This window comes from Pyrgilauda ruficollis, unplaced genomic scaffold (genome assembly GCF_017590135.1).
Source record: "Pyrgilauda ruficollis isolate IOZ18807 unplaced genomic scaffold, ASM1759013v1 scaffold25, whole genome shotgun sequence".
Classification (NCBI taxonomy): domain Eukaryota; kingdom Metazoa; phylum Chordata; class Aves; order Passeriformes; family Passeridae; genus Pyrgilauda; species Pyrgilauda ruficollis.
In genome coordinates, this window is record NW_024523822.1 from 10,405,678 (window position 1) to 10,429,393 (window position 23,716).

The 23,716-nt window shown below is 40.5% G+C and overlaps 1 protein-coding gene across 1 annotated transcript in view; it reads right to left on the reverse strand.

Annotated features, from left to right (window-relative positions):
• DPYS (dihydropyrimidinase) overlaps nt 1-18,088 on the reverse strand; it is a 30,345-nt gene extending 12,257 nt beyond the window's left edge. The window contains exons 1-7 of the mRNA XM_041470733.1: nt 17,819-18,088; nt 14,459-14,617; nt 12,176-12,355; nt 11,126-11,315; nt 4,293-4,449; nt 3,164-3,305; nt 1,160-1,302 (exon numbers count right to left, since the gene is read on the reverse strand). Coding sequence (XP_041326667.1) covers nt 1,160-1,302; nt 3,164-3,305; nt 4,293-4,449; nt 11,126-11,315; nt 12,176-12,355; nt 14,459-14,617; nt 17,819-18,088 — 1,241 coding nt within the window. The remainder of the gene's footprint in view (nt 1-1,159; nt 1,303-3,163; nt 3,306-4,292; nt 4,450-11,125; nt 11,316-12,175; nt 12,356-14,458; nt 14,618-17,818) is intronic.
• Nucleotides 18,089-23,716: the final 5,628 nt, after the last annotated feature.

A 23,716-nucleotide genomic window follows, 5' to 3' on the forward strand; every position in this document is an offset into this window, starting at 1 on the left:
ATCTAGGATTGAGTAGAGAGTGTGGAGCATGTTATCTATTTGCCTACCAAAATCAGACATCTCCAGTTACGTTTCCTACACCGTGAGCAGAGTATTCAAATTTTTTCTTTTCATACATCAAAGGCTGAAAGCACAGTTGTATGGTCACACTGCTCACTAGAGCTGAGCCCATGAAGAAAACCACCATCCCAGAACACTTCCTGACCTGCTGCTGCTGCTGTGTGCACGGGTGGTCAGAGGCAGGGCTTGGCTCTTGGAGTTCCTGCAGCCTTGAGTTCCTGCACAGCCCTGGAACCGTGGAGATGCACTCACAGAGCTCGTAGGCAGCTCAGCTGAGGGACAACTCCCCAGGTGATCTGGCTCTGACAGACAGCCCTCAGACCATTTCCAGGCAGCCTTAACAAGACCAGGATGGGCACAAGAGCCAGAGCAAGACTCAAGATATAATTCCTGAAATATTTATAGACTCCTGGCTATGGAGTGAATACACCTGAGGAGAGGAATCAGCTGTAAAGCACAGTATGCTGTGTGAGTTCACTTCATGACCTTTCCATGGTATAACCATGGGATCAAGTCATGCAGGGTGAGACACCAGGACACTGGTGTCTGTTTGTGCATCTGTCAGTGCAACAAGCTCTATTCTGGCAGAATTACTGTGCACACAATCAGAAAACTCCTTAAATAAAAGCGTAAGCATGAAAAGATGGAGCTTCAGAAGTAAGTTCAATCTACCTTTGAGCATGCTTTAAGTGGCTCTTAAGTTCAAAACACAAGTTTGTAACAGGTCATGCTGCAGCAGGCTCTTCTCCCTGCCCTTTGCAGTGGAGGAATTCAAACATGCTCGAGCATTAAAAAGAGTTGCTCTAAAATCCCAAAGGAGTTCTTTTTACTCTTAGGATACCAAGCCCTGGTTGCATAATGTACAGACTTTTTAATTTTTGCACTTGGTCAACAATCAGAGAGAATGCTTTTTAATCCATCTAGAGATCAAAGATCTCTCCTCACATATGCTATTGAGGGAGAAAAAACCCTTTCATTAATTCACACGAACCATAACCTCAACTGAAGGCTTATTGTTGTACAAAGGCTTTGTGTTGCTTTTTTCCTGCAGAAAGGCTGGAGGGTGGGGTGGGGGGGGTGAACAACTTCCCATGCATACCTTGTAGCTTTAGGATCCCAAATTACAATGTCAGCATCAGAGCCCACAGCAATTCTGCCCTTCTTTGGGTAAAGGTTAAAGATTTTTGCTGCATTTGTGCTGGTAACAGCTACAAATCTGTTTTCATCCATTTTTCCACTGTGCTGCAAAACAGTACACAAAAGAAAACTCATTACTTTTTTAAACATGGAATGAAAAAATGTTCTTCTTGTTGAAAAACTAGGATGAGTAACATCCATCATTTTTTTAAAAGCTCATACTGAAGAATTTAGAAGTAAAAGTAACTATTTGTCTCAGATGCCCATAATGCAATGTACTTTCACTAAATACAGTAATTTTATCTTACTTTATCCCACAACAAAGAGAAAAAAAAAAGACAGAAACTAAACACTCTGTGGATCCAGCCTCAAGTCAACTGAAATCAAATGTTTTAGCTGGCTTTAAATCTGTAGTCCTGCTCAGCAATTTCCTCAGGAAACATAACATCTCTTGAGTATCTTGGTTTTAAAAATGGTGATACAGTATCAAGGGGAGCCTAGAAGGTGATAAGGCAAGGCAAGGTACAATATATAATATAGGAAAACTGATTTGTGGATTTCTTTAGCAATGACACAGAGTATAGCAGTGATCAGTAACTGATGTGAAATGAAGTAGTATAAAAAACAGATTGCTGACATGACATTTCAGCAAAATACCAAACAACAATGAATATACATGTATCTTGGGACTGTCCACTGCTGTGTAACTAATTTAATCCAGCTTCCATGACTGTTGTTTGTTTGGAAAGCCACCTACACTGGCAGTAATATTGTGCACAGATCAGTCTGGGAATCAGGCTGTCATAAAAGCATGCTTATGATGGTCTGTGAGCAGTCATCTGAGAAGAAAAGTATAATGAAAATGGTGAACACTGCTTTTCTAAGTAATGGTGTGTGGGAAGAGGGGGAAGGTGTTCAAACAAACTCACACAGCTGTGTACTATTTTACAAATGAAAAAAGGGAGGATAATATCAATTGAAGAACTTTTTAAAAATTATCTTGCCCTACATGATGCACTGTTCAAAAGCAGCACTGATGAACACATTCATGTCTCAGTTTCACATGAGCCACAAGCTAGATTTCTGTTTACCCCATAAGAAATCTCACTAGAGCTCTGCCACAGGTGAGTATAGGCACAAGTGTGTGAGTTTTGTACTTACCAGCTGGAACTGAATCCCAACTACAGATAAGCAAGAGATATCATGAATCACATTCTTACCAAGTGTGTGAGGCAGGTAATTATACTGTGACAAATGAATATGCTTCACAGTGCATTATCAGCATGACTTCACTACTGCAAGAGAACTTCAATAGAACCAGAACGTAACAGTTTTGCATTAGCCAGAGCAATCATGACACCTGCTATGCAGCAGATTCCTCAAGAGATTTCCTTACCTCCCCCCTCATCAGACATTGTCTGAGAAGCACTGACCCTTCTTGTGTTGGTACGAGAATCTGAAGTCAGTGGGACTTGAAAATGCTCATTTCATCTTATCACATTGAAAAGCATTTCTTAAAACATAAATTAGAAGTTGACAGGCACACCACTGTGCAAACTCCTCCAATGGCTAAGTTGGAGAGGGATCAAAAAGGAAAAAATACACAGCTGATAGAGTTGAAACTGTAAGCACCTCTTTTATTTTCATTTCACAAGCTGAAAAAAATGCTTCAAGGAAATATACTTGCAGTACCACTGAAACAATAGCAATGCCTTACTGTTAAACAATAGAAATGATTCTTTAGTAAAATACTTTAAACACTAAGAATCTTCTTAGTGTTTAAATATAAATAAATAAATATAATATAAATAAATAAAGTGACAGCTAATAAGGACTGTTATAGCTTTCAATTGAATGAGTTAAAATAAACATGCTTGATAAAACTGAAGAGTTAATACTTGCTGAGAGATTATGTTTTGTGGGAGAAATCAATTACCTCTATGTTTGGACATTTTGATATACTTACAACGCCTTTTTCCCATATGACTGACATCCTATCCTCCACACCATTCACTCCATTAGGGATTTTTGTGAAGTCATCTTTGCCCAGAGCTTTCTGACAAATGTCAAAGGTGCAATTGTCAGTCCCTGTCACAGATAGGTCACCACTGCAAAGAAACAAAGTTTATTATGAATCAGAGCATGTACCAGACAGTACAGAGGAAAACCTGTTGTAAGGCTGGGTTGACCAAGACATTCATCCTTCAAGACAAAAACTGATATGCCCTGCCAGCCTGCCCTCAGTCCCATCTTCCAAGACTGGCTCCACAGTAACAGCCAGTTGCCCTGTGAAGCAGTTTCCTCTTCAGAAACCCTTCAGAAGAAAACAAGCACCAACGCTGACTCTTTTACTCTGGATATGTCAAAGACATCCCGTGTATGGGGGAACTGTCCAGTTTGCCCAGAGCAAGCAGCTTTGTTTCATCCTCACATTGCGAAATGAAATTCCCCAGTCTGTGTCACTCCATATGACCTCTGAAATTACTATGGATCTGCACATCAGTTAGCCTGTGTTCAGGCACACCTTTACAGGCTCTTCTGTCAAATTCAACCCTTTTGTGGAGTTAACCCTTACTGGTAATGAAATACCAGCAAACCACACATCTTGTTAAGTGCAGATATCCTAAAGATACTTCTTTTTCTACATCCTTCTGAAGTAGAAGTTATGAAGTGAATATCTTACATGTACCTTCAGAAGTTAGCAGGCTTAGTTTTATGCAGCATTTGAATTTCAAGTGAAAAAGGCAGCTGACAGCAAACCCCAGAAAAATCTAGCTGTGACCTCACCTTTTACATATTTCCCACTGACTTACAGCCTGTCTTCCTGGTCATGTTACAATTTTTGCTGTGGTATGAGCAAGGCAAGGCTTATTGAATGAAATTATATGTGGACAGTAGGCTGTAAGAGTTCCGAGAAATAAAATATGAAAAGAGAAATTCTTTTCATCTGTGATTTCACCCTCCATTTCTCCTTTCTGATAATGTAACACTCTGTACTTAGAAAATCTCCAGAGCATCAGCCTGCTATTAGGTACTCTTGACAAAACCTGCTGTGCATTTTGGTATCAGTGGTCACTGTTTATTCATCTGCTCACTTGGCCAGTAGGTTCATGAGGAAACCAGGAGTAGATGGATCTGGTCTCAGTGGGGGTCCCATCACATATGCTGCAGCATGAGCCCAGTCTTTATTCCAGTAGTTGGTGCCATCAGTGCCAAGACTTGCAGCAATAGGCTCCCCATAAACCACCTTTCCTGAAAAATGTAAAGCAAAGGTATCATCATCAAACAACATAACAATGCATAACTTTTATTTTCTCTGTGAAGGATCTTTTTGGTGGCAATGAATTTAAATTTGAATGAGTGTTTCAAATTAAGCACCTACATATGGAAGGACATAATAAACTAAGCTATAACACAGCATCTTTGTTCTGAATTTTCTGCTAGTGATTTCCCAATATATTTTCTCCTAAGAACATTGCTTGGGGAAGTTTTTTAATTAAATTGTTGATAGATATACTATAATGACTTTTACACATTGTTTACTAGGAATGTGATTGAGATTTCAAAAAGAAAGCAGTCCTCAGTTGCATTAATTATGTTTAAGATTCATTTACTTGGTAGTACCTGTTTGGTGCTCTGAAATTACTGACTACATAACAGTGTCAGTTAATATATACAGCACACAGACTTTGCAAGGTGGCACTTTTAATTGTCAGGCTACAATTATGCCAAGAAGAACAATATGGCAGGAGACATAAACCAGAAAGTACAGAAAGATTTCCCAAATCAAAAACTATAAATAACTTAATTGTAAAAGTTATCCCCCATATGTTAATATTTTATCCTTCGCTGCACAGTATCCTATTTTCCTCAGAAGAGGACACCAACCTAGACTGGCTGTTAGCCTTTGGACAGAACTAGCATATTTAACTACTTTTTTTCTCCTGGGAAACGTGGATTTGAAACTCATCAGAAAAAGATGTTTCACTCCCTGAGCGAGTGCTCCAGACACTTTGCAGTTCTGCAGCTGACAGGTGGAAATGCCTCCAACTGCAAAGGTCACTAAACCAGAATGAGCTGGGACCTCCCACACCCACTCAGAGACAACTTGGCGCTGGTTAAACGCAGCCTCTGCTGGGTCCCAACAACAGCCTTCTCTCTCCCCTGATCCCTACGGACAGTGGGTATTTTGCATTGGATGCCAGATTTCACTCCAGGCACAGTTTTTATTGGAACCATCACTGCATTGCCCCAGCAAGGCCACAGCTGGTGATTGCTTGGTGGTACAACACTGTGACCTTTCTCTGACTTTCTGAGTGTAAGTCATGCAGTCATGGTACTGTGGAATACAAAAAGCAAGGCTTTGCAGATCTCTCTCTGTACATTAGACTGCTACTTCTGTGAGCTACTGCATTGTAACTCCTGCACTGGCATCCTACTGAGGATTCAATTATTTTCAAAATACATTTCTCATTGCACTAGTGCCATTCCTGAAAGCTTTGGTGCTAGATTTGCTAAAAGGCCTCATATAATTTTATCTCTCTGTGGTGTCACAGTCTGATTTGGTATTACTGTATTGTACATTTATTCCAAATACTACCTAGTGCAACTTTGTCCACAACCTAAATTACTAATTTGTTACCATCACCTCAGTGTACTCTGACATTCTCAATGTGCTTGTCTCATATTGATGCTTTGGCTTGGAGCATTCTAAGTCCTCAGTCCCACTTAGCTACATATATTATAGATTAATACTTGAGCTCAGAGGGAGACCACCATTCTTTAGACTTGAAAACACGATTTTGGCAGTTATTTACTGGTTTTTTTACATCTTATTTTCAGAACTCAGTGATATGACTGATATGATATTTCAGAACAGTGATATGACCACTCACTGATGAGGAGATTTGAGCAGATTAGTGTTTTCTTAATTCAGAGCTGAATGGGGAAACCTAGAGAACAGACATGGATAAAACCAAGAGAATGGATGAAATCAGGATGAAACCTGATCCTGAGGGTTCCTGATCGAGGTCTTCCCTGCCTTTTGCAGGAACCCTTGGCCTTCCCTGGCCAACTCCAAATATTGTATTTTAGGGTAGGCTGCCACCAATCTAGATGTATATAGAGAAGGTCTGGTATATGCAACCAATCTGTCATATTTACCTATTAGTTGTTTGGCAGATTTTTTATTTTCAAAGCCACAAGAAAGGGGAGGGAGGGGAAGTGTGTTTTGTGTCTCTTTTACTGCATTTAAACAAGCTAAAGAAGCTTTCATCCAAAGTAAACCTCAGCTATGAATCATTAAAACATAGCTACAAATTATTAAAATTAAAATTGCAGGAAAATAATATTTTTTTCTTAATAAATACTTCAGAGAATAATAGGAAAAGAATTTTCTCATCATAGTTTCACAACATGAAAATGAAAAGAAGTTTCCAAGCTCACAGTTGGATATGCTGAACTGATTCTAGCTCATGTACCATAGCTGATGACAGTATTTCTGCAGTCAGAGTTTGAGCTGACCAGCTTCCTTTGTTCCCATGAGTGGGGAGGAGTAGAAGTTATTCCCTCAAGTGATTTTGAGTCTGAGCACTGCAGTTTCAACAGACTACCTCTGGACAGTTCTGCTGAATGTGCAATTTCTTGCATTTCACTTGGGCCATGACAAGCCAGCCTGAAGGATACAGTAATATCAAGATTCTGCTTTAAAACTAGTAAAAACAAAATTCTGCACTAAGGCTCTTTCAGCTGAACTGGCAACAAGGAAATTCTGCATTAAGGTTCTTCTAGCTTGATTGACTTCTGCCTATAGGCATAAAAGTGAAGTAATGCAGTAATAAATCATATCTTTCAAATTGTTATATTTTCCAGCATTCAATTAAAAAAAGGAACACTAAGTGGTCTTCCTGACACCTCTGAGCATCTGGTAAACAGCTGTGCATTTGGTGACGTTTCATCAGATGGCCTAACTGGCTAGCCAGAGCTATTTTTAATAGATTACTTTATCAAAAAGAAGAGAGTTCAATTGCTATTTTTGTACCACCTACCGGAACTCAAAAAGAGTTGAAATACTGATAAACACCAACAAAAACATTTACAGATTTGAAAAACTGGTCCATATGTTCTTATTCTTGTAGAAGTTTTAGAAGCACTTAAGGTCATATGGGGCAAAGATCCTCACAAGCTATGCTCTGAAAGGAGCAGAACTGCAAGGCAGGGTTTACTGAATCAGGGATAGCATTGCATCCATTAGGCTATATACAGCCTGGACCTGAGTTGTCCTGCATGAGACAGCTAAAAAGTTGACATTTTTAGTTGCATTCCTGTGCTCAGAATCAGCTTGAGAGCTTGTATTCCCTCAGCAATGGACATGCCTTTTCTCTCACTAAGAAGAGACATAACCCATGACTGTTGGTAGGAAGCAATTCTGTAAGCCTTAATAAGCTTTTTAGAATCTGGCCAAGGACATACTTTTTCTATGCACTTTTTTAAAAAGAAGAAACTTTTATAAAAAAAAAATTACTTTTTCAGTAAGATTGTGCTCTCCAGGTTTCCACTAGAAAGTCCCATTTCCTGGCAGTAGCATCACATTAAATGAGGAAAGGGACATGATTTTTAATCATCACACTGGATGATCCTTAAGGTCCCTTCCAACCAAAAGCACTATGGGCTGGAAGGGACCTTATTGGAAGGGACACTATTCTATGGTCTCCAGCTTTAGCTGAGATTTAGCTTAGATTGAAAGCATTTTTTAGGGGGAGACGGTGCAAATCATGTACTCTTAAATCACATTTTATTAGCCTTGCTCTCTCCACAGCATTTCTGGTGGCAGGAGTGCATGACAAGGCAACTCCTTAAGTTCACATCAGGTAATCCTAATAAGGAGAAGGAGCTGCATTGCCTGACATGAGAGCTCTACAGCCTTTTATTCTCACTGGGGGGAAGATTTTACACAATAGCAAGAAGATAATCCCTTTTGTCTTCCCACTTATGGCAATGAGAGTGTCATACACACAAATATATCAAACTGCCCTTCTGTAGAAGAATACAGTTCCTCTACCTACTCTGTCCATACTGAAGGCCATATTTTGCACAGGGATGAAGAAACAGCCCACCGAGACAAGCAAGGATAGAGGTGCTGTCACACACTGCTGCTCTCACAGAGGTGCTGTGTTTGATCCTCTCAGTGGAGAACTGATGAGCCATTGCTTTTGGCAAACAGGCGGGTAGGACCCCTCAAAAATAACAGGATGGGGGGACATGAGTTAGCCTGTTCCTCTCCAACATGGTCACAATGTGGAATTTTGGATTCCCTGTTGGATATTCAGCAGCTATTACAGATGTACATGAAAAACATGCTGCTATAATCTGGAGGTTTCCTTCCTTGAGTGTTGTTGCTGGAGATCAGAGCAGACATAGATGGTGAACTCTGGCATGGGAGAGAGAAGGAAAGACTTTTGCTTACCTCATTCTCTTAAAGTTTGCTTAATCTAGAATAAGAACTGCTGTTCCTTTACAGTGTGTATGACTGATTTTAACCTTCAAGGTCTGAGCCATAGCTCACTGAAGACAACAGAATTATGCCTACTGTCTAGAGCAAGCTCTATCAGGCCTTCAGCCTATAATATTAGCTCTCACCTTGTATAGCTAAATGAGTGAAAAGGAAGAGTTGGGCTATGACTTACATTTTTGACTAGGAAAATCACTATCCCATAGAATTTGGGAAGCAATGCAATTGCAATTCAATTTTGGTATCACACTGTCAAACAGAAAATAGATTTCACTCACTGAAGATCTGTTTTTCCCCTTCTGAGGTCAGTGATGGAATTGGAAGGGATATCAGTCTTCCTCTGACATGGGCAGAGATGAATATGCACACACACTTTTTATTTCATGCTAAGTGCTTGAAAAACAACATGAAAAGTTTCACAATTGTGAATAGCAGGAAGCTAGCATCAAGACATGGAGAAATGATCTTGAAAAGATGCATAAACTGCTTTTGGAGTGAATATTTCAAATCAAATGCTTGAGAAGCTTCCAGTATTTAAGAGTTTACACAACTTTCACATTAGAGCGGTTTCTAACCTGTCCAAATTTAATATCTTTCATCAGAATATTTCAGTTTTATTTATGTCATTCATATAATACTTTTAGAATGTAGGGTTTTTTTGGTCTGGAAATCCTTGCTTTTTATTACCACTCTTTACTAAAAAATGAAAAATTACTTCTACTAAAACCAACAGTAGTGAATTTCCAATTACCAAAATTCATACAGATCAATCTCATTAAAAACTACAATACTTGTAACTTCCTTTGTGGCACTGTAGTTATCTTTTGAAATTTCTCAATCAATCTTCAATTTCTTTTTTCTAAAGAGTATACTTCTGTGCAGATCAATATGACTCATGAAAATATGTTATATGTTGCTGTGCACAAAGGAAAGCATTGGTGAGTCTTACTGCAGCAGCCCAGGAGGCTATAAAATGCAATTTGCACCACAATGTGCATCAATTCTCCCAATTTTTTCTTAATACATATTGGAAAAGCATACGTCTATCCTCAGTAATCAAACTGGCACTGCAGACATCTTACAACACGTGCCTAATCAATGTTTCACAGTATTTACTGTCAGCACAAAATTCTTTACCTGAACAGTGTATTATAAAACACCGGCTTAGGTCTTCACAGCCAGTTTTTCATCTTTTATCTGGGTATTTTAACTGTTGTCATAACTTGTAGTTAATGTTCACACAATGCCTTTGAATGTACAACCAACCAATGGACATAATCCACATTCCTGGCAGCACTGGCATCTAGTGGAGGAATCCAATATAGCACAGTAGAAAATGTGCCAATAAAATATATTCTGGTAAATTCTTTTACAAACTTGAATTACTGCTAAATCTTACTAGAAGTCATGGTCATACATATTGTGCATAAACATATCCATCTCTATTAGTATAATGACATCACACTGCTTTGTTTTATTATGATCTCATACTGTACATTTTAATATTAATAATCTGTGCCCCCTGTGTAGGCATCATCTAAACACAAGAAATAGTGAAACTGATGTCTATATGAAATTCATACCAAGTCAGGTGAAAACAAGCTGTAAATGCAAATATGTAAAAACATAGCAAAAAAGATTCAAAAAGATAATGAGGACACATAATTTTAAGTCCTCCAAATCTTGGGCTCCTGTCCTGCTCCTTCCACCTTGATAATGTCTCCTCACAGTGCTGTTGTTCCACGTGCTGCTCTGGATTAATTTACAGATGAGGAGATAAAACTTCCTGAATACCTACGGCCTTCAGGCTGCTTCTAGTCTACCTAACAGATGGTCAGGAAAATCAGGCCCCCTTGGCTGACCAGAGGTATTTGTGAACACTGCAGTGCAAACCTGAACAGCTCAGCACTGGTGGGAATCAAGGCTTTCAGACACTGTCATCTCCACCATGACTGTTAAATGCCCAGTAAATAGGAGTCATGGCACTGCCTGTAAAAATATGGTGTGGTCTCTTTTATAGAATTTCTCATCAAGATATTTGGTAAAGTCTTGCAGACAAACTTGAGAGAAAAGAACAGTAGATTATTTATTGTCTTGAACCGGTCACATAATTTTTAATGAAATAATGCTGTCCTGGCCATCACTTTCACCTTGGAGGTACATTACGAAGAGAAAAGAGTTTGCTCTGGGGAGAAGGGAAGGTCTCAATTCTAGTTGCTGCTCTTACACACTGCTCCCCTTGAGCCCAACAATATACAGACAAACAGACAGACAGACAGACACACACAAAATTTAGAAATTCACCCATGATCTAAGGCTTATAACACCCATGAAATTAAGACGCTAATGCTGTGTTTGGTTTTCCTTGACCCTTCCCCCAGTGCCATTGTCCAAGCACAAAAGAATCAGGACTTTTACCTTCCCTTCGTGCATTACTTATCACCTTTGCTGAAGATTTACTCATTACGTGGACTACATAAAGGGGGCAGTTCACAGCATTTGCTATGGTAATCGCTCTTTGTGTAGCTTCAGCTTCCACTTCCTCAGGACGACACAGTTCGTGACCCTCAGGGCCGGTTATTCCCATTGCCAGCATTTTCTTTGCGCCCTGAAGACCACACAAAAGCCATGCAAGAGTCAGTTAAAATGTATCTATGTTGTCATGAGCATGCTGCCAGTAAAGTGGACTCTGAAGCAGCCATTGCAGCCTGTTCAAGGGAAAAAAATAACTAGGCAGTTGTGATTTTTTTCCAAAAGGAGTTACTGTAGTTTTATCTGAAATCTAATATATCTCTCAATAAACTCAGGTGTCAGAATATTTAAGTAAATTCAGAGAATACACTTCACTGACTTGCAGGATTAAATCACTGCTCTTGAAAACCCTACCCCTCTCTCAATATGTACACTTAAATATCATGGCAAATGATGTCCCATGATGCTACTAACCCTCACTGAGAGAAAAAAAGGAAAAATTCTTACTAAGCACAAAGATGCATATCCAGAACCTCTGAAAACTCCAAGAGACAAAGAGGCTTTAAGAGGCAAAAAGGTTTTGTAGCTACACTGTTCCAGGAATTTAAGGTCTGCTGATTTGAGATTATTTAGCGATGAATTACTTTCCCTTATCTGACATGGGGCAGAGTCAAAGCGCTGCCCCATGGAATAGTTGAAGAAACTATTTTATTACAGCCACTGTAGTCACCACTGATGTCGAGTATTACCAGAGTAGTTATACCCTCAGGGGCCCAGAGCTCTCAGTGCCCCCACGCAGCACTAAGGTGACAGTGGCAAGTATGAGGTGAAGCGAACTATGCATAGAGGGATGTTCAGACTGCTGTGCCCAGTCAGTGAAGCTTTCTCCATACTTCTGGATCTGCTCCTGTTACATGAGCTGACTATGTCTGGAGAGACCTAGGGCTAGGACCATCTATATTCCTGACTTTGATGGACAGAATGTCAAATGTGCACCTGTGCAATTAGCTCCCCATTCTCCGCATGGACTTGAGCAACTGCCCCAAGTTCCTTACAGCAGGAAAAGGCTTCATATAGCTCCTCATCATTGACCATGTATATATCTTTATAGGCCATAAACATCTTGAAGGAGTTGACACCTTTGTTTTGAACAAGACTTTCCATTTCTTGCTTCACCTGAAAAATACAGCAATTATATTATACATATTAATAATTTTGTATAAGGAAATTGTATGTATGAAGGGTGAACCTTTACTCACCCATCAAATGTATGTTCAGTACAAATAGCCCAAGTCACATATTTAAAGACTGGTTTAGACTATTCTTCTTGTATCAAATTGATTCTCAAAGTATATAAAAGGGTAACACTGCAGTGCAAATATTGGAAGTACAAGCTAATTGTAGGATAGAATGATTTTTACAAAAGGTAATGAGGCACAATTTTATTTCAAATAAACCTCCTGATGTTGAAAACACTCATTCCAATATTACGGTCGAGTGTCCAACTCACACAACATGGACATTTATGCAAAACCAATTTTCAAAATTGGATTGCAATGGGACGCAGCTTGTAGCAAACAACACAGTGACAGAAAAGATTTCATCTTTTAGAGCTTTGTCCTGACTTTAAACAACACACACAGCCTTTTGAAACATTTTGTTGTCAAACAAAACATCTCCAAAATGCTATGTGCAGGCCTGCCTTTTTTTTTTTTTTTTTTTTTTTTTTTAATTCTTTATTCACTGCTTGTTAGGATTCCCTGGTTCTGCTAGAGGTTCAGCAAAACATTTCATCACAAAGAAACAAAGACACATATTTTAGTCTTAAGGCTTCTTGCACAACTGGTTAGCTAGAAACATATATTACATAACTTTGGCTCTCCCTTCCCAGTAAAAGGATGGTTACAGTAATTTATATGTATCTATAATTCTATTACAATTTCCATGGGATTAATTCCTTTCAAGAAGTAAGATATTATTTTTCATCTTCTCTCTAATAAACCAGTTGAGTCTGCCCAAGAAGGGTAAGATATATAAAAAACTCAAGGAATTTTTTTTAGTTATCCAGAGGAGGGATGAAGCACATCATGAGTGGGAGTTATCAAGGCCCTGCTCTGGCACAAATATAGAGGCATGTCATTTATCCTTTTCACAGTTTACTACAACTAACAGAAGGCATTGTAAAGTATGTATGCTTTTAATTAATAGTTCAAATCCGTGTGAGATGAGAGCTGATCAGATGGGTATGACATATCAGTCTTTTTAACCCAGGCCTTTTACTACTACAAAATGCCCAACCTATTTCTTTTAATCTTGGCCTTTAAAAACAGTTACATTCTTAATATAAACTAGAACATTTCATTGATTTACATCTCCCTATTTTTATTTGATTTGTCAATACAATTCCACTATTGTCTGCTGAGGCTCTTTCAAATGCACATTACTCAGATTTCATTGGAGAATTTATTTCATGACTTTGCCTTAAGTTAGAAGTTGTGGTCAGCCTATTTTAGCATTCAGTACACAGAATACCAAAGATGTGTTTGCAGAGTGAATGCTTTGGTGAATATATTCTAGAATTTAAAAATTAGAGGTACTCATATATAAAATAGGAATTTACTTAATATATCTGTGTACTGATGCATAGCTCTCTGAGAATCCAAAGTCATCTTGTAAATCATGGGTCTCATTCCCATAGATATCAAGCACCTGAAAAATTAATTTCTCAGTAAATCTTTCAGGCTGTCAGCAAACATTCACTCAGCAAAGGTGATTCTCAGATATGTAAATTCAAAAAATGATTTTTTTAGATTAGTTCACATTCAATGTACTATTGGCTACAGTCCTGCTTTACTTTAAACAGGTTTTACTGCAGCCATCCAGGAAGTCTTCCTCTACAAATGAAGTCAAGTACCATATTTTTTATGTATACACTTATAAAAAAAACAACTAAAACCACCAAAACTCATCTGAAGCACAAAATATCAAGTGTTCAAGCAACAAAAGTCAAAATTATTGTAAACACCTCTTTCCCCATCAGACCTGCCTGGTCTTGGTCTCGTACAATCCCTACCTTTAACTCTGTGCAGTATTATCCAGAGATACAGGCTATCTGCAGACTTCTTTCAAATACATATACTCTCAGAAGGGTGTGGGCTATTTCAAATATTGTTTTTAATCACAAAACCACTAACCAGCAAGCAATATTTAGCATGGAAGACTGATTCCAAGCAGGTGTGGCACAGATTTACGGAATTTAAAATCAGCTCTTGTGTCTACCTTGTTGCTCCACCAGGTAACTGCCACGTGCAATGAATAATCACAGCAGACTTTAGGGTCTGCCCAGCTTTTCCATGTATCAAAGGCTTCAGTAAGAGAACAACCTTTCTGAGGGATGGCAAAGTCGATGATCATAGTGGTTCCTCCTGCTATAGCTGCCTGAAAAGAATAAAGTTAATATTTAGCAATCAGAAAGAATGCAAATTTCCTCCTACCCTCTCCAATTCCCTTACATCAATTAATCTGGATACACTGAAAAGCCAAAAGCCACTGAGGAGTTCCACTGAGTAAAGTCCAGACTCAAAATATTATTATGGAGATTAATTTAATTTGCTTTGAGAATGCAAGTGAAATTCTGACACTGGAGGAGAAGTTTCTCTTCATGTACGAAAACTTATCAAAGAATTGGAGATGTGTCTGTAGTGTTTATGCATCAGTGAGTTTCCTCAAGTGTGTGGAATCACTGAGGAAGAAGAGCACTAGAAAAGTCAACTTGAGACTTGCTTCCTCAGAGTCTAGGTAGTGGAAAAAACAAGCCTGAGTGACAGGCAAGTATTAAGGGGCAACTACACAACAACAACAACAAAAAGCCCCATTGAGTTTGAAAATACAATATGAAAACCCCCAAACTCTTGTCTAATGCCAAAATATTTTAGAAGTGCTTAAAAGTATATTTTTATTAGAAACAGAATATCATTTAGTAAAACTGTATAGAGGGTTTTAAATAGAATGAGGAATTTACATCCTCTACATAATGTTGTCAAGTAATAAAATAAACTACAACCTTACTTAACAGGTGAATGATTATCAAAAATTGCTTTTTAACCAAAAATTTCCACTCTTATTTATGGACATCTGAATTATTACTTCTCTTGACTTTGGAGGGAAAAAAAGTCACTCAAATGCTAGATCTTTGACTAAAAGAAATTGATCCAGTACAGAAATTCCTTTGTTGAAATTGTTGCTTTCTTCCAGATTAGCAAAAGAAATCCTGTCTATTGCTCTGAACAATGTCTCTTTGCAAAACAGCAACAACCAATTCAGATCAAAACATGCACAGCTCAAATTCACAGGATCAGAGAATCACAGAATTAGCTAGGTTCGAAAAGAGCTTTGAGATCAAGTCCAACCTATGACCTAGCACCAACTTCTCAATTAAACCATGGCACTAAGTGACACATCCACTCATCCTTAAAACACCTCCAGGGACGGTGACTCCACCACCTCCCTAGGCAGCCCATTCCAGTGCCCAATCATTCCTTCTGTGAAGAATTTTTCCTTAACGTCCAGCCTAAACTTCCCCTGGTGCAGATTAAGACTGTGTCCTCTTGTGCTGTCACTTGTTGCCTGGGGGACCAAGCCCCACCTGGCTGCACCCTCCTTTCAGGGAGCTGCAGAGACCTGAGGTCTCCCCTGAGCCTCCTCCCGGCTGAACAGCCCCAGCTCCCTCAGCTGCTCCTCACAGGGCTTGTGTTCCAGACCCTTCAGCAGCCTTGCTGCCCTTCTCTGGATGCATTTGAGAACCTCAGTGCTCTTCCTGAATTGAGGGGCTCAGGACTGGACACAGCACTCCAGGTGTCAGGCCTCACCAGTGCCCAGTACAGGAATGACCTCCCTGCTCCTGCTGGACACACTAGTGCTGACAGAGGCCAGGATGCCACTGCCCTTCTTGGCCACTGGGCACACCCTGGCTCACGTTCAGTCTGTTGTCAGCCCCACATCCCCTGGGCACTGTCCAGCCACTCTGTCCCCAGCCTGTAACGCTTCAGGGGGTTGTTGTGGCCAAAGAGCAGCACCCTGCACTTGGACTTGTTAAACCTTGTATTGTTGGACTTGCCCCATCTATCCAGCCTGTCCAGGTCCCTCATGCTATATTACTCTTCCTTTTTGTACGACAATTAGTCTCTTTCTTCCTTCTGTTCACTTAGAAATCAGAAGAATAATTATAAATATGTCAGTATATTTTGCAAAAAGAGAAGTTTGGAGAGTGACACAAGTATTTGTAATCTCTAATGAATTGAGCAAAACATTTTCTCCAGGAAAAGTTGTTCAAACTGTCAAATATTTTTCATCAGGACTGATTGACTTATTTGTTAAACAGGATTTAAAGAAAATTTATAGACTTAAAAAAAAAAAAAAGTCATGGGTTCCACAACTCCACTTGAAGTCTCTTTTTATTCCCTACATCTTTTTCCTCCTCTATCTGTAAAGCAAGCAGCCTTTACTTATTCAACTGAATGGGTAAATCTGAGCTAATCATTGTAGCATATTTTGCAATAGCTGGAATACAACTCTTTCTCACTGAATTTCTTGCCAAAATATTTGTCAGAGGATGACCTTCAGTGAATAGGTCTGAACACTTTCCACACTTTGACCTGGGTTAACGATAGCCATAGTATCTAACTTTTTGACATCTCATTGCTAAGCTGGATCTAGAATTTTCTTGTAGGTACTGAAGTGGCATCTGGATATCCTGTTTTGTGTACGCAGCCTCTGTTTTGCAGCTTCCCTGACCTATAAGTATCTCAGAGTTACTCAGAAAACCTTAAAAACTTATTTTCTGCTTTTTAGTAAACCCCAGTTCTCCTGTGAGAGGAACTGGGTATAACAATCTCTGTGAAGGTGATGGCTAGCATACAAGCCAAGCAGGGCAATGCAATCCTTTCTGTGAACAAAGGATTTCAGTCTGCACAACAAAGCTCTTAGAAAATTGCCTTGAAAATTTTGTTTATGGAAACTGTATGGAGATGATGCATAATACTGTTAATATGAGTAATTGATACACTATTCATATTCAGGGAATATAATAAGATCAGCTAAAAAGCTGAAAAAAACCACACTCCAAGTGTAAAACTGGGAGAAATTACGTACTTTCATAAAGTGTATTTGAAGTGGACTTTCACTGAGAGACACAGTAAGCACCAAAGTGAATGACAGAAGAAAAGGCTTCATTCCCTCATGCTAACAGAGGAAAAAGATCAGATTACCACAGAAGTGGTTAAACAGCACAGGGGAATTAAACTGTTGCTTTAGTTAACCTTTGCTCAGAAAAGTATGAAGCTTGATGCATGTACCAAAGCAGGTTGTAGTCTGCATGCTGACAGTCAGGGTAAATGCCTGCCCCACTTGATCCCCGCAATCACAATAGTTTCTGGAGGAGCCCAAATAACATACTGGTTGGGGGTGACCTCTGAGTACCCCAACTGCTTTATGACAATGTCCCAGTCAAAGGGACAGGAATAACTGGCAATGCCTGATTCACATTCTATTCTCTCTTTTAGAAATAATACTGGACAACCAGCAGGCACCCCTCACTGAGAAAGCCCAGATGCACACACAGACGTGCACTTGTGCACCCACCTTGGTTCCAGTGTAGAAGTCATCTTTTGACCTGCTACCCATGAAAGGGAACTCCATGTGTGTGTGAGTATCAATGCCCCCAGGGATCACCAGCTTGTTGGTCGCATCCAGCACCACAAGTCCAGTCGAGGGTTCCGGGTTTAGGTTTGGTCCCACCTGCTGCACCACTCCATCTTCCACGTACACATCAGCCACCACAGAGAGGTCAGCATTCACAACTTTTCCCCCTTTGATCAAAAGTCTCTGCCGAGCCCGGGTTTGGGGTGGCATGCCAGCAGGTGAGAGTGAGGCCTCAGCTCAGAAAGCTGCTCTTGCCTCAGCGAACTTCACTGCCCCTCCTCCCGGAGCAGCAGCTCTCTCCAAATGGCCCCAAACACAGACCACATCATGCTCTTTAAACAGACACCAGAGGAACTGCCCCTCTGCCCCCGGAGCTCCACCTCCCTCCTCCCGTGCAGCCCAGTGACACGCATGGGAGCAGGCGCCGGCCTTGGGCCCTTTCTGCTCCGGACTCTGCCTGGACAAAGCGAGCCAGGCTTTCAGGGGGTCTGGGATGTTCTCATAGCACACACTCCAGCCTGCCCACTGCACCCGGGGATTTGCAGTTTGCTGAGCTGCTTTGAAAATGTGGCTATTTTTCATCTTGTGATGCCCAAAAGCAAACTAAGTTCTTTGCAGCCATATTTGAGGAAACCAAGGGTGACCTGAACTCTTCACAGAAGCAGCCAGAGCCCAGGGGTGACCTGAGCTTCCTGCAGCCATGTTGGGGAGCCCGTGGGTCCAGCCCGTGGGTCCAGCCCGTGGGTCCAGCCCGTGCAGAGGGAAAGGCAGAGTGCAGTGCTCTGGTGACCCAAGTGCTGCATCCTTCTCAGTGGAGATGGTGAGGTCCACACTGCTCTCAAGATGTTTCTCAAAGGATTTGGGACACACCACCCTCAGGATCCAAGCACGGCTTCCCGCTGCCACTGCAATGACACCACATAGCGCTCTGGCCTGAGGGGGAAGCCGGGGTGTGTGTGTGTGTGCCACCATCCAGGTGAAAATCTCATTTCCGTACCGGATGCTCCATCTGCCCCACGGCCCTGCTGTGCCCGCCCGGCAGGCCCGGCCTGTGCCCGCCATGCCCCTGGCGCTGCTGCCCACACGAGCACTGCCGGCCCCGGCTCTGCCGGCCCCTAGGATCCCCCCACCCCATGGGAGCCCTTCCCGAGCCCAGGGGAAAGTCAGGACCTTCTGTGCTGGGTTTCACACAAGGCTGGTGTGACCTTGTCAGGATGTGTTTCAGAATATACACCAGTAAAAAGAGGTTGGAAAGTAAAACGAAGACAACTGAAAAATGAGCTAAAGACCATCACAGAAGAGGAAAGACCTGCTCTGTACCATCTCAGAGGCACTAGTTTCTATGGCATTTTCCCAATTCTCCCATAACCCTGGATTTGCAAACTCAGAAGTCTCTTAAGTGTGTCCCTAAACCTGCATCTTGCACCTTGCATCTTCATCCCCTCGCCTCTTCCAGTTCAGTGGTGATGATTTAGCAAGATAGAACATTGTCTCTGAGGAATGTGAGAGGGTACCAAATAGTACCACACAGGATACCAAAAAGCCATTTAGACAAAGGACACAAGATTTGGAAAAATCTCACCTTCCCATCAGCATGTCACCTTTGTTCCTTCTCTTATGATGGGTAAGAGAGCATTACTATAAATGTAACTTTTCTATCTGCTCTTCCCAAAGTGTCTTGTCTTACACATCACCTTTGTGCAATGGAACAGAGATTCATAACCTGACGCAGCAACAAAACAGGTCAAAACTCATTTGGAAAAGCAGCTTCACTTTGCATAAATTAAGTGACCTTTGTTAAGTGAGGAGAGGAGGTAGCAAAGTCAGAGGTTCATCTGATGATGTGGTGTACAGCAGTTAAGTTCCTATGCCCACCCCAATGGATATTTAATGATTTGATGTAGAAGAGCATGAACAGATTTTACAGTATTTATTGACAAAGAGACTTCACCCTGAAATTTCAGTACCACTTCAGTACCTAAACTGCCAACCTAAAATAGTCACTTTCTTGTAATTTCCCCCTGGCCAATGACTACTTAGTATTTTCTGTGACAGGAGTTTTGACATGACAGACTCAGACAGTCATCTCTGAGTATGCTCTTGGGCTAGTGGCAGTCGTAAACTGTTTCTTCCTGAATCCTTCTGCCAAACTGGGCAGAGGGAGATCTGAAGGCAGATCGTGGTGTGCACTGGGATAGCCAGTTCCCTTTTTGTGTGTGTTGCACAGGAAAGAGCTGATACAACTTTCATACATAAATGCATGAAGAGTAGCACAGCTCAAAGTCCTATTTACATCTGTTTCTGCACAAGAATAGGCTTGAACTCTGTTTCCCCTCCTCTGATTTCCTCCTGGATATTTTAGACTTGTGGATCCTACTCTTAAATGCTTAAACCTTCCTATCTGTAACTTCATGCCCAGTTCAGAATTACAGAGCTGCCCACAAACCCGCAAAAAGACATCTTACAATGCTGTGCCTAGGAAAACTGAATTTATCCCACAGGTGGTTTTGAACACATTAAATAACATACTGGTATATAACAAGATTCTGTCTAAGCAGCCCTTTTATTTAAACCATTTGGACCAAAAAGATAATATCACATCAGTTGCATTTATATATATTTGGTAAATATTTAATATTCCACAGCTCAGATGTTCCTAGGAAAAATAGCCTAAAGTACCACTGGTGGAACAGAAATAATATTTAAAATACTCAGAGAAGACAACTGGTCCTACATTCTTAGTGATCACTGAATATCTACTGCTGCTTCAACAGGGCTTCAGGCTCCCAATTGACTTTGCAGTATTTACTTACCGACAAAACATTTTACCTTTTTATCCTTCTCTTTGCAGTGTTTCAAACAAATCTTTGCCCCGTAATCAATGTTTGACTCTGCTCTGTTGCAGTGGTCTGGGCTGGGAGAGAGTTAAACTCTGTCACAGTACCTGGTATTGCTGTGTTTTGCATCTGTGCTGAAGGCACTGTTGGGAACAAAGGAAAGTTCTCACTGGTGCTGAGCAGCACCTGCACTATGTCAAGGGCTTTTCTGCATCTCATACTGCCCCACCAGTGAGGAGGCTGGGGGTGCACAAGGAGCTCGAAGGGAACAAAGCCATGACAGCTGACCCCTACTGACCACAAGAACACCTCTGGCCATATGGTGTCACACTCAGCATGCAAAGCTGGGGAAAGAAGAAGGAAGGGGAGGGACATTCAGCATATACAGCACTTGTCTTCCCAAGACACAGTTAGTGGATGGTGGAGATCTGCTTTTCTGGAGATGGCAGAACATCTGCCTGCCCCTGCAAAATGAGGGATGAATTAGTTTTGCTTCACTCACAAGTGCAACTTTTGCTTTACCTATTAAACTGTCATGATCTCAAACCCACGAGTTTTCACACTACCACCCTTCCAAGTCGATTGAGTGAGTGGCTGTGCAGTGATCAAATACTGGCTGGGCTTAAACCACAACCCTGCAGAGAAGTTTCCTGTTAGGAAACATTTACTGAGCCTAAAGTGTTACATAGTAGCTCAACAATTTGAGAGCCATTGCAGAAAGTCTTCCCAAACTCACAAATCTGAAGCTGAATCATGTGCTAATGCTTTTGCTGTGTCTAGCAAAGCAAATAATCCTAGAAATCTAAATATGGAGTGCCTTGTTTAGTGTAACTATCACAGAAATACAATCATAAGAGGTTTCTCAGTAGCCTAATGATTAACTGATTCCATTTGAACAACCCTGAAAGAAACACAATCCACATCCGTGATTTACCAAATGAAAATAATTTAGCAAATCTAGGAATAAGTTTGCAAGAAACAGGACTGAAATTTGGAACATCCAGCAAACCTTGAGGACATCTAAAAGTCATTATAATGCAGACACCATCAGTTTAAAGTCTTCTGAGACACACAAACTCTCACCACTTCATCCTGGAACCTTTAACTGCTACCTGCCTGCATAAAATCCTATTTAAGTTATCCTTTAATTATCACACCTTACTCTTATCTTTCATTTGCTTCCAATTTCACATTCTTCTTACCATACCCTAGTGCTGTAAAGCTCTTCTACTATCACACAGTCTTCAGCTTTTTCTTAACTCCAGGACTCTTACTAGCATTAACCTTCAAATTAAAGTTGGGGAAGCTGAAAAGTATCTCAAAATGCAGGAGCAGCAGACAAATAGGCTTTTGAAAAAACAGACACTTTGTGAAGGAAGCTAGAGGTTGATAATGAGCAGCAGAAAGAAAGCTCAGCTAATGAAGATGTGCGGTTAATAATATTTCTTATTTTTGACAACTTTCCGCCAATGTGGATCATGAACCACATTTGCAATGTGAGAAAATTAACAAAAATGGTACCAACAGCTTTCAGTAATGATGGATAAAGCAGTAGGTTTTGGAGAATTGGTGAGTTTAAGGTGCACTCTGGATTTGCGGAAAGAATGATTACCTTTTGCCATATTCAGAAAGTCAGAAGGACTGAATACTCAGTAGGCATTTCTTCCAACTCCTATAAAAATCCATAATGCCTGTTCACCTGGGTTTTGCTTTCACACTCCTCTTCTCTGCAGTGGGAATTTAATAAAATTCAAGTCAATAAAACCAGATGGTCTAAATGTAATTGCACCTGTAAAGTCTTTGCAATTGTGAGACGAGTCAGGTGCCCTTGTCAAAACCTCACAAGTTTTCAGAAGAGTCTGCTGGCTACTTTCATGAGATGGATTTTCAGACACAAACAAGTAATGAGGTTTCAAAACCAAAGCTCTCAAGCCTTCTTCAGCTGTAAAAGCTTTCCAAAACTAGCAAGCATGCCCCATGGTTTTCTATAACAAAAGAAGGCTAAAGAACTTTAAGAAAGGTGTTCAATCCTCTAGTTCCACATAACCTGTACTATAAAAATGCTCTCCTAAGTACTGAGCTACATCCAAGATCCTAGTGCCAGTCTTTCCACAAATACATTAGCAGTGATGAAGCCTATCAGCATCCAGCCTTGGGCCCCACACGTGTGACACCAAGGAAGGCAGCCAAAGGTGTGTGTGCTGAAGACCATTCTGCTTTTTAGAGAAACAATAAGTAGTGACTGTTCTCCCCTTTTCATAAGGCAAACTGCCTCCTCCTCTTGGATCAACACAAATGGTGAACCACAGACAGTAAAACCAATAAAGAAAAAGGAATGACCAGGAATTCAGCAGAGGATCAACAAAGAAGCCATCACAGTCTCTCTCAAAGTGCTCTTTGCTCTTTTTGTTATTCATTGGCTCAGTAAGGGTCCAATAAAATGTCCACTTTCTAAATATGTGTGAGACAGTTCAACTCAGGCATTGGAGTCCTAAGTCTCACAGTACTCTGGGAAAAAAAACAAAACTCATCATACCTGTCAGTTACTTCCTGGTGCATAATCTCAGTCAAAGAAACTAAGTTCTTAGGTGGGATTTTTCCAAACTCCAAGAAATATAACCACAAAAGCACAGGGATTAGCTGTCTTTGGAAACTGTTAGCTTTACTAATGCATTGTCTAAAAAAACACTGCAAAATATTAGTTGTATTTTCTCCAGCTCTCAAACTCAACATCTATTGAAGGAACACAAAGTCAGAACTATAACTGCTGGCCAACAGAGTAGATGAGAGAAAGCAAAACTGAACATCTCTGTTCTTTGCCATGCTACTGCAGAAATACCATGTCAGTTTATGACATTCCTCACTATCCTGTATATTGCTCTTTTTCCAACTGTGGCTGTACAAGATGGTTCTTAACTAACCACAGGAAAGATGACAGATTAAACCAGTGTATTTTACCCATTGTTTTTCCTCAATTTTATAAACCTAGAGAAGCAGATCA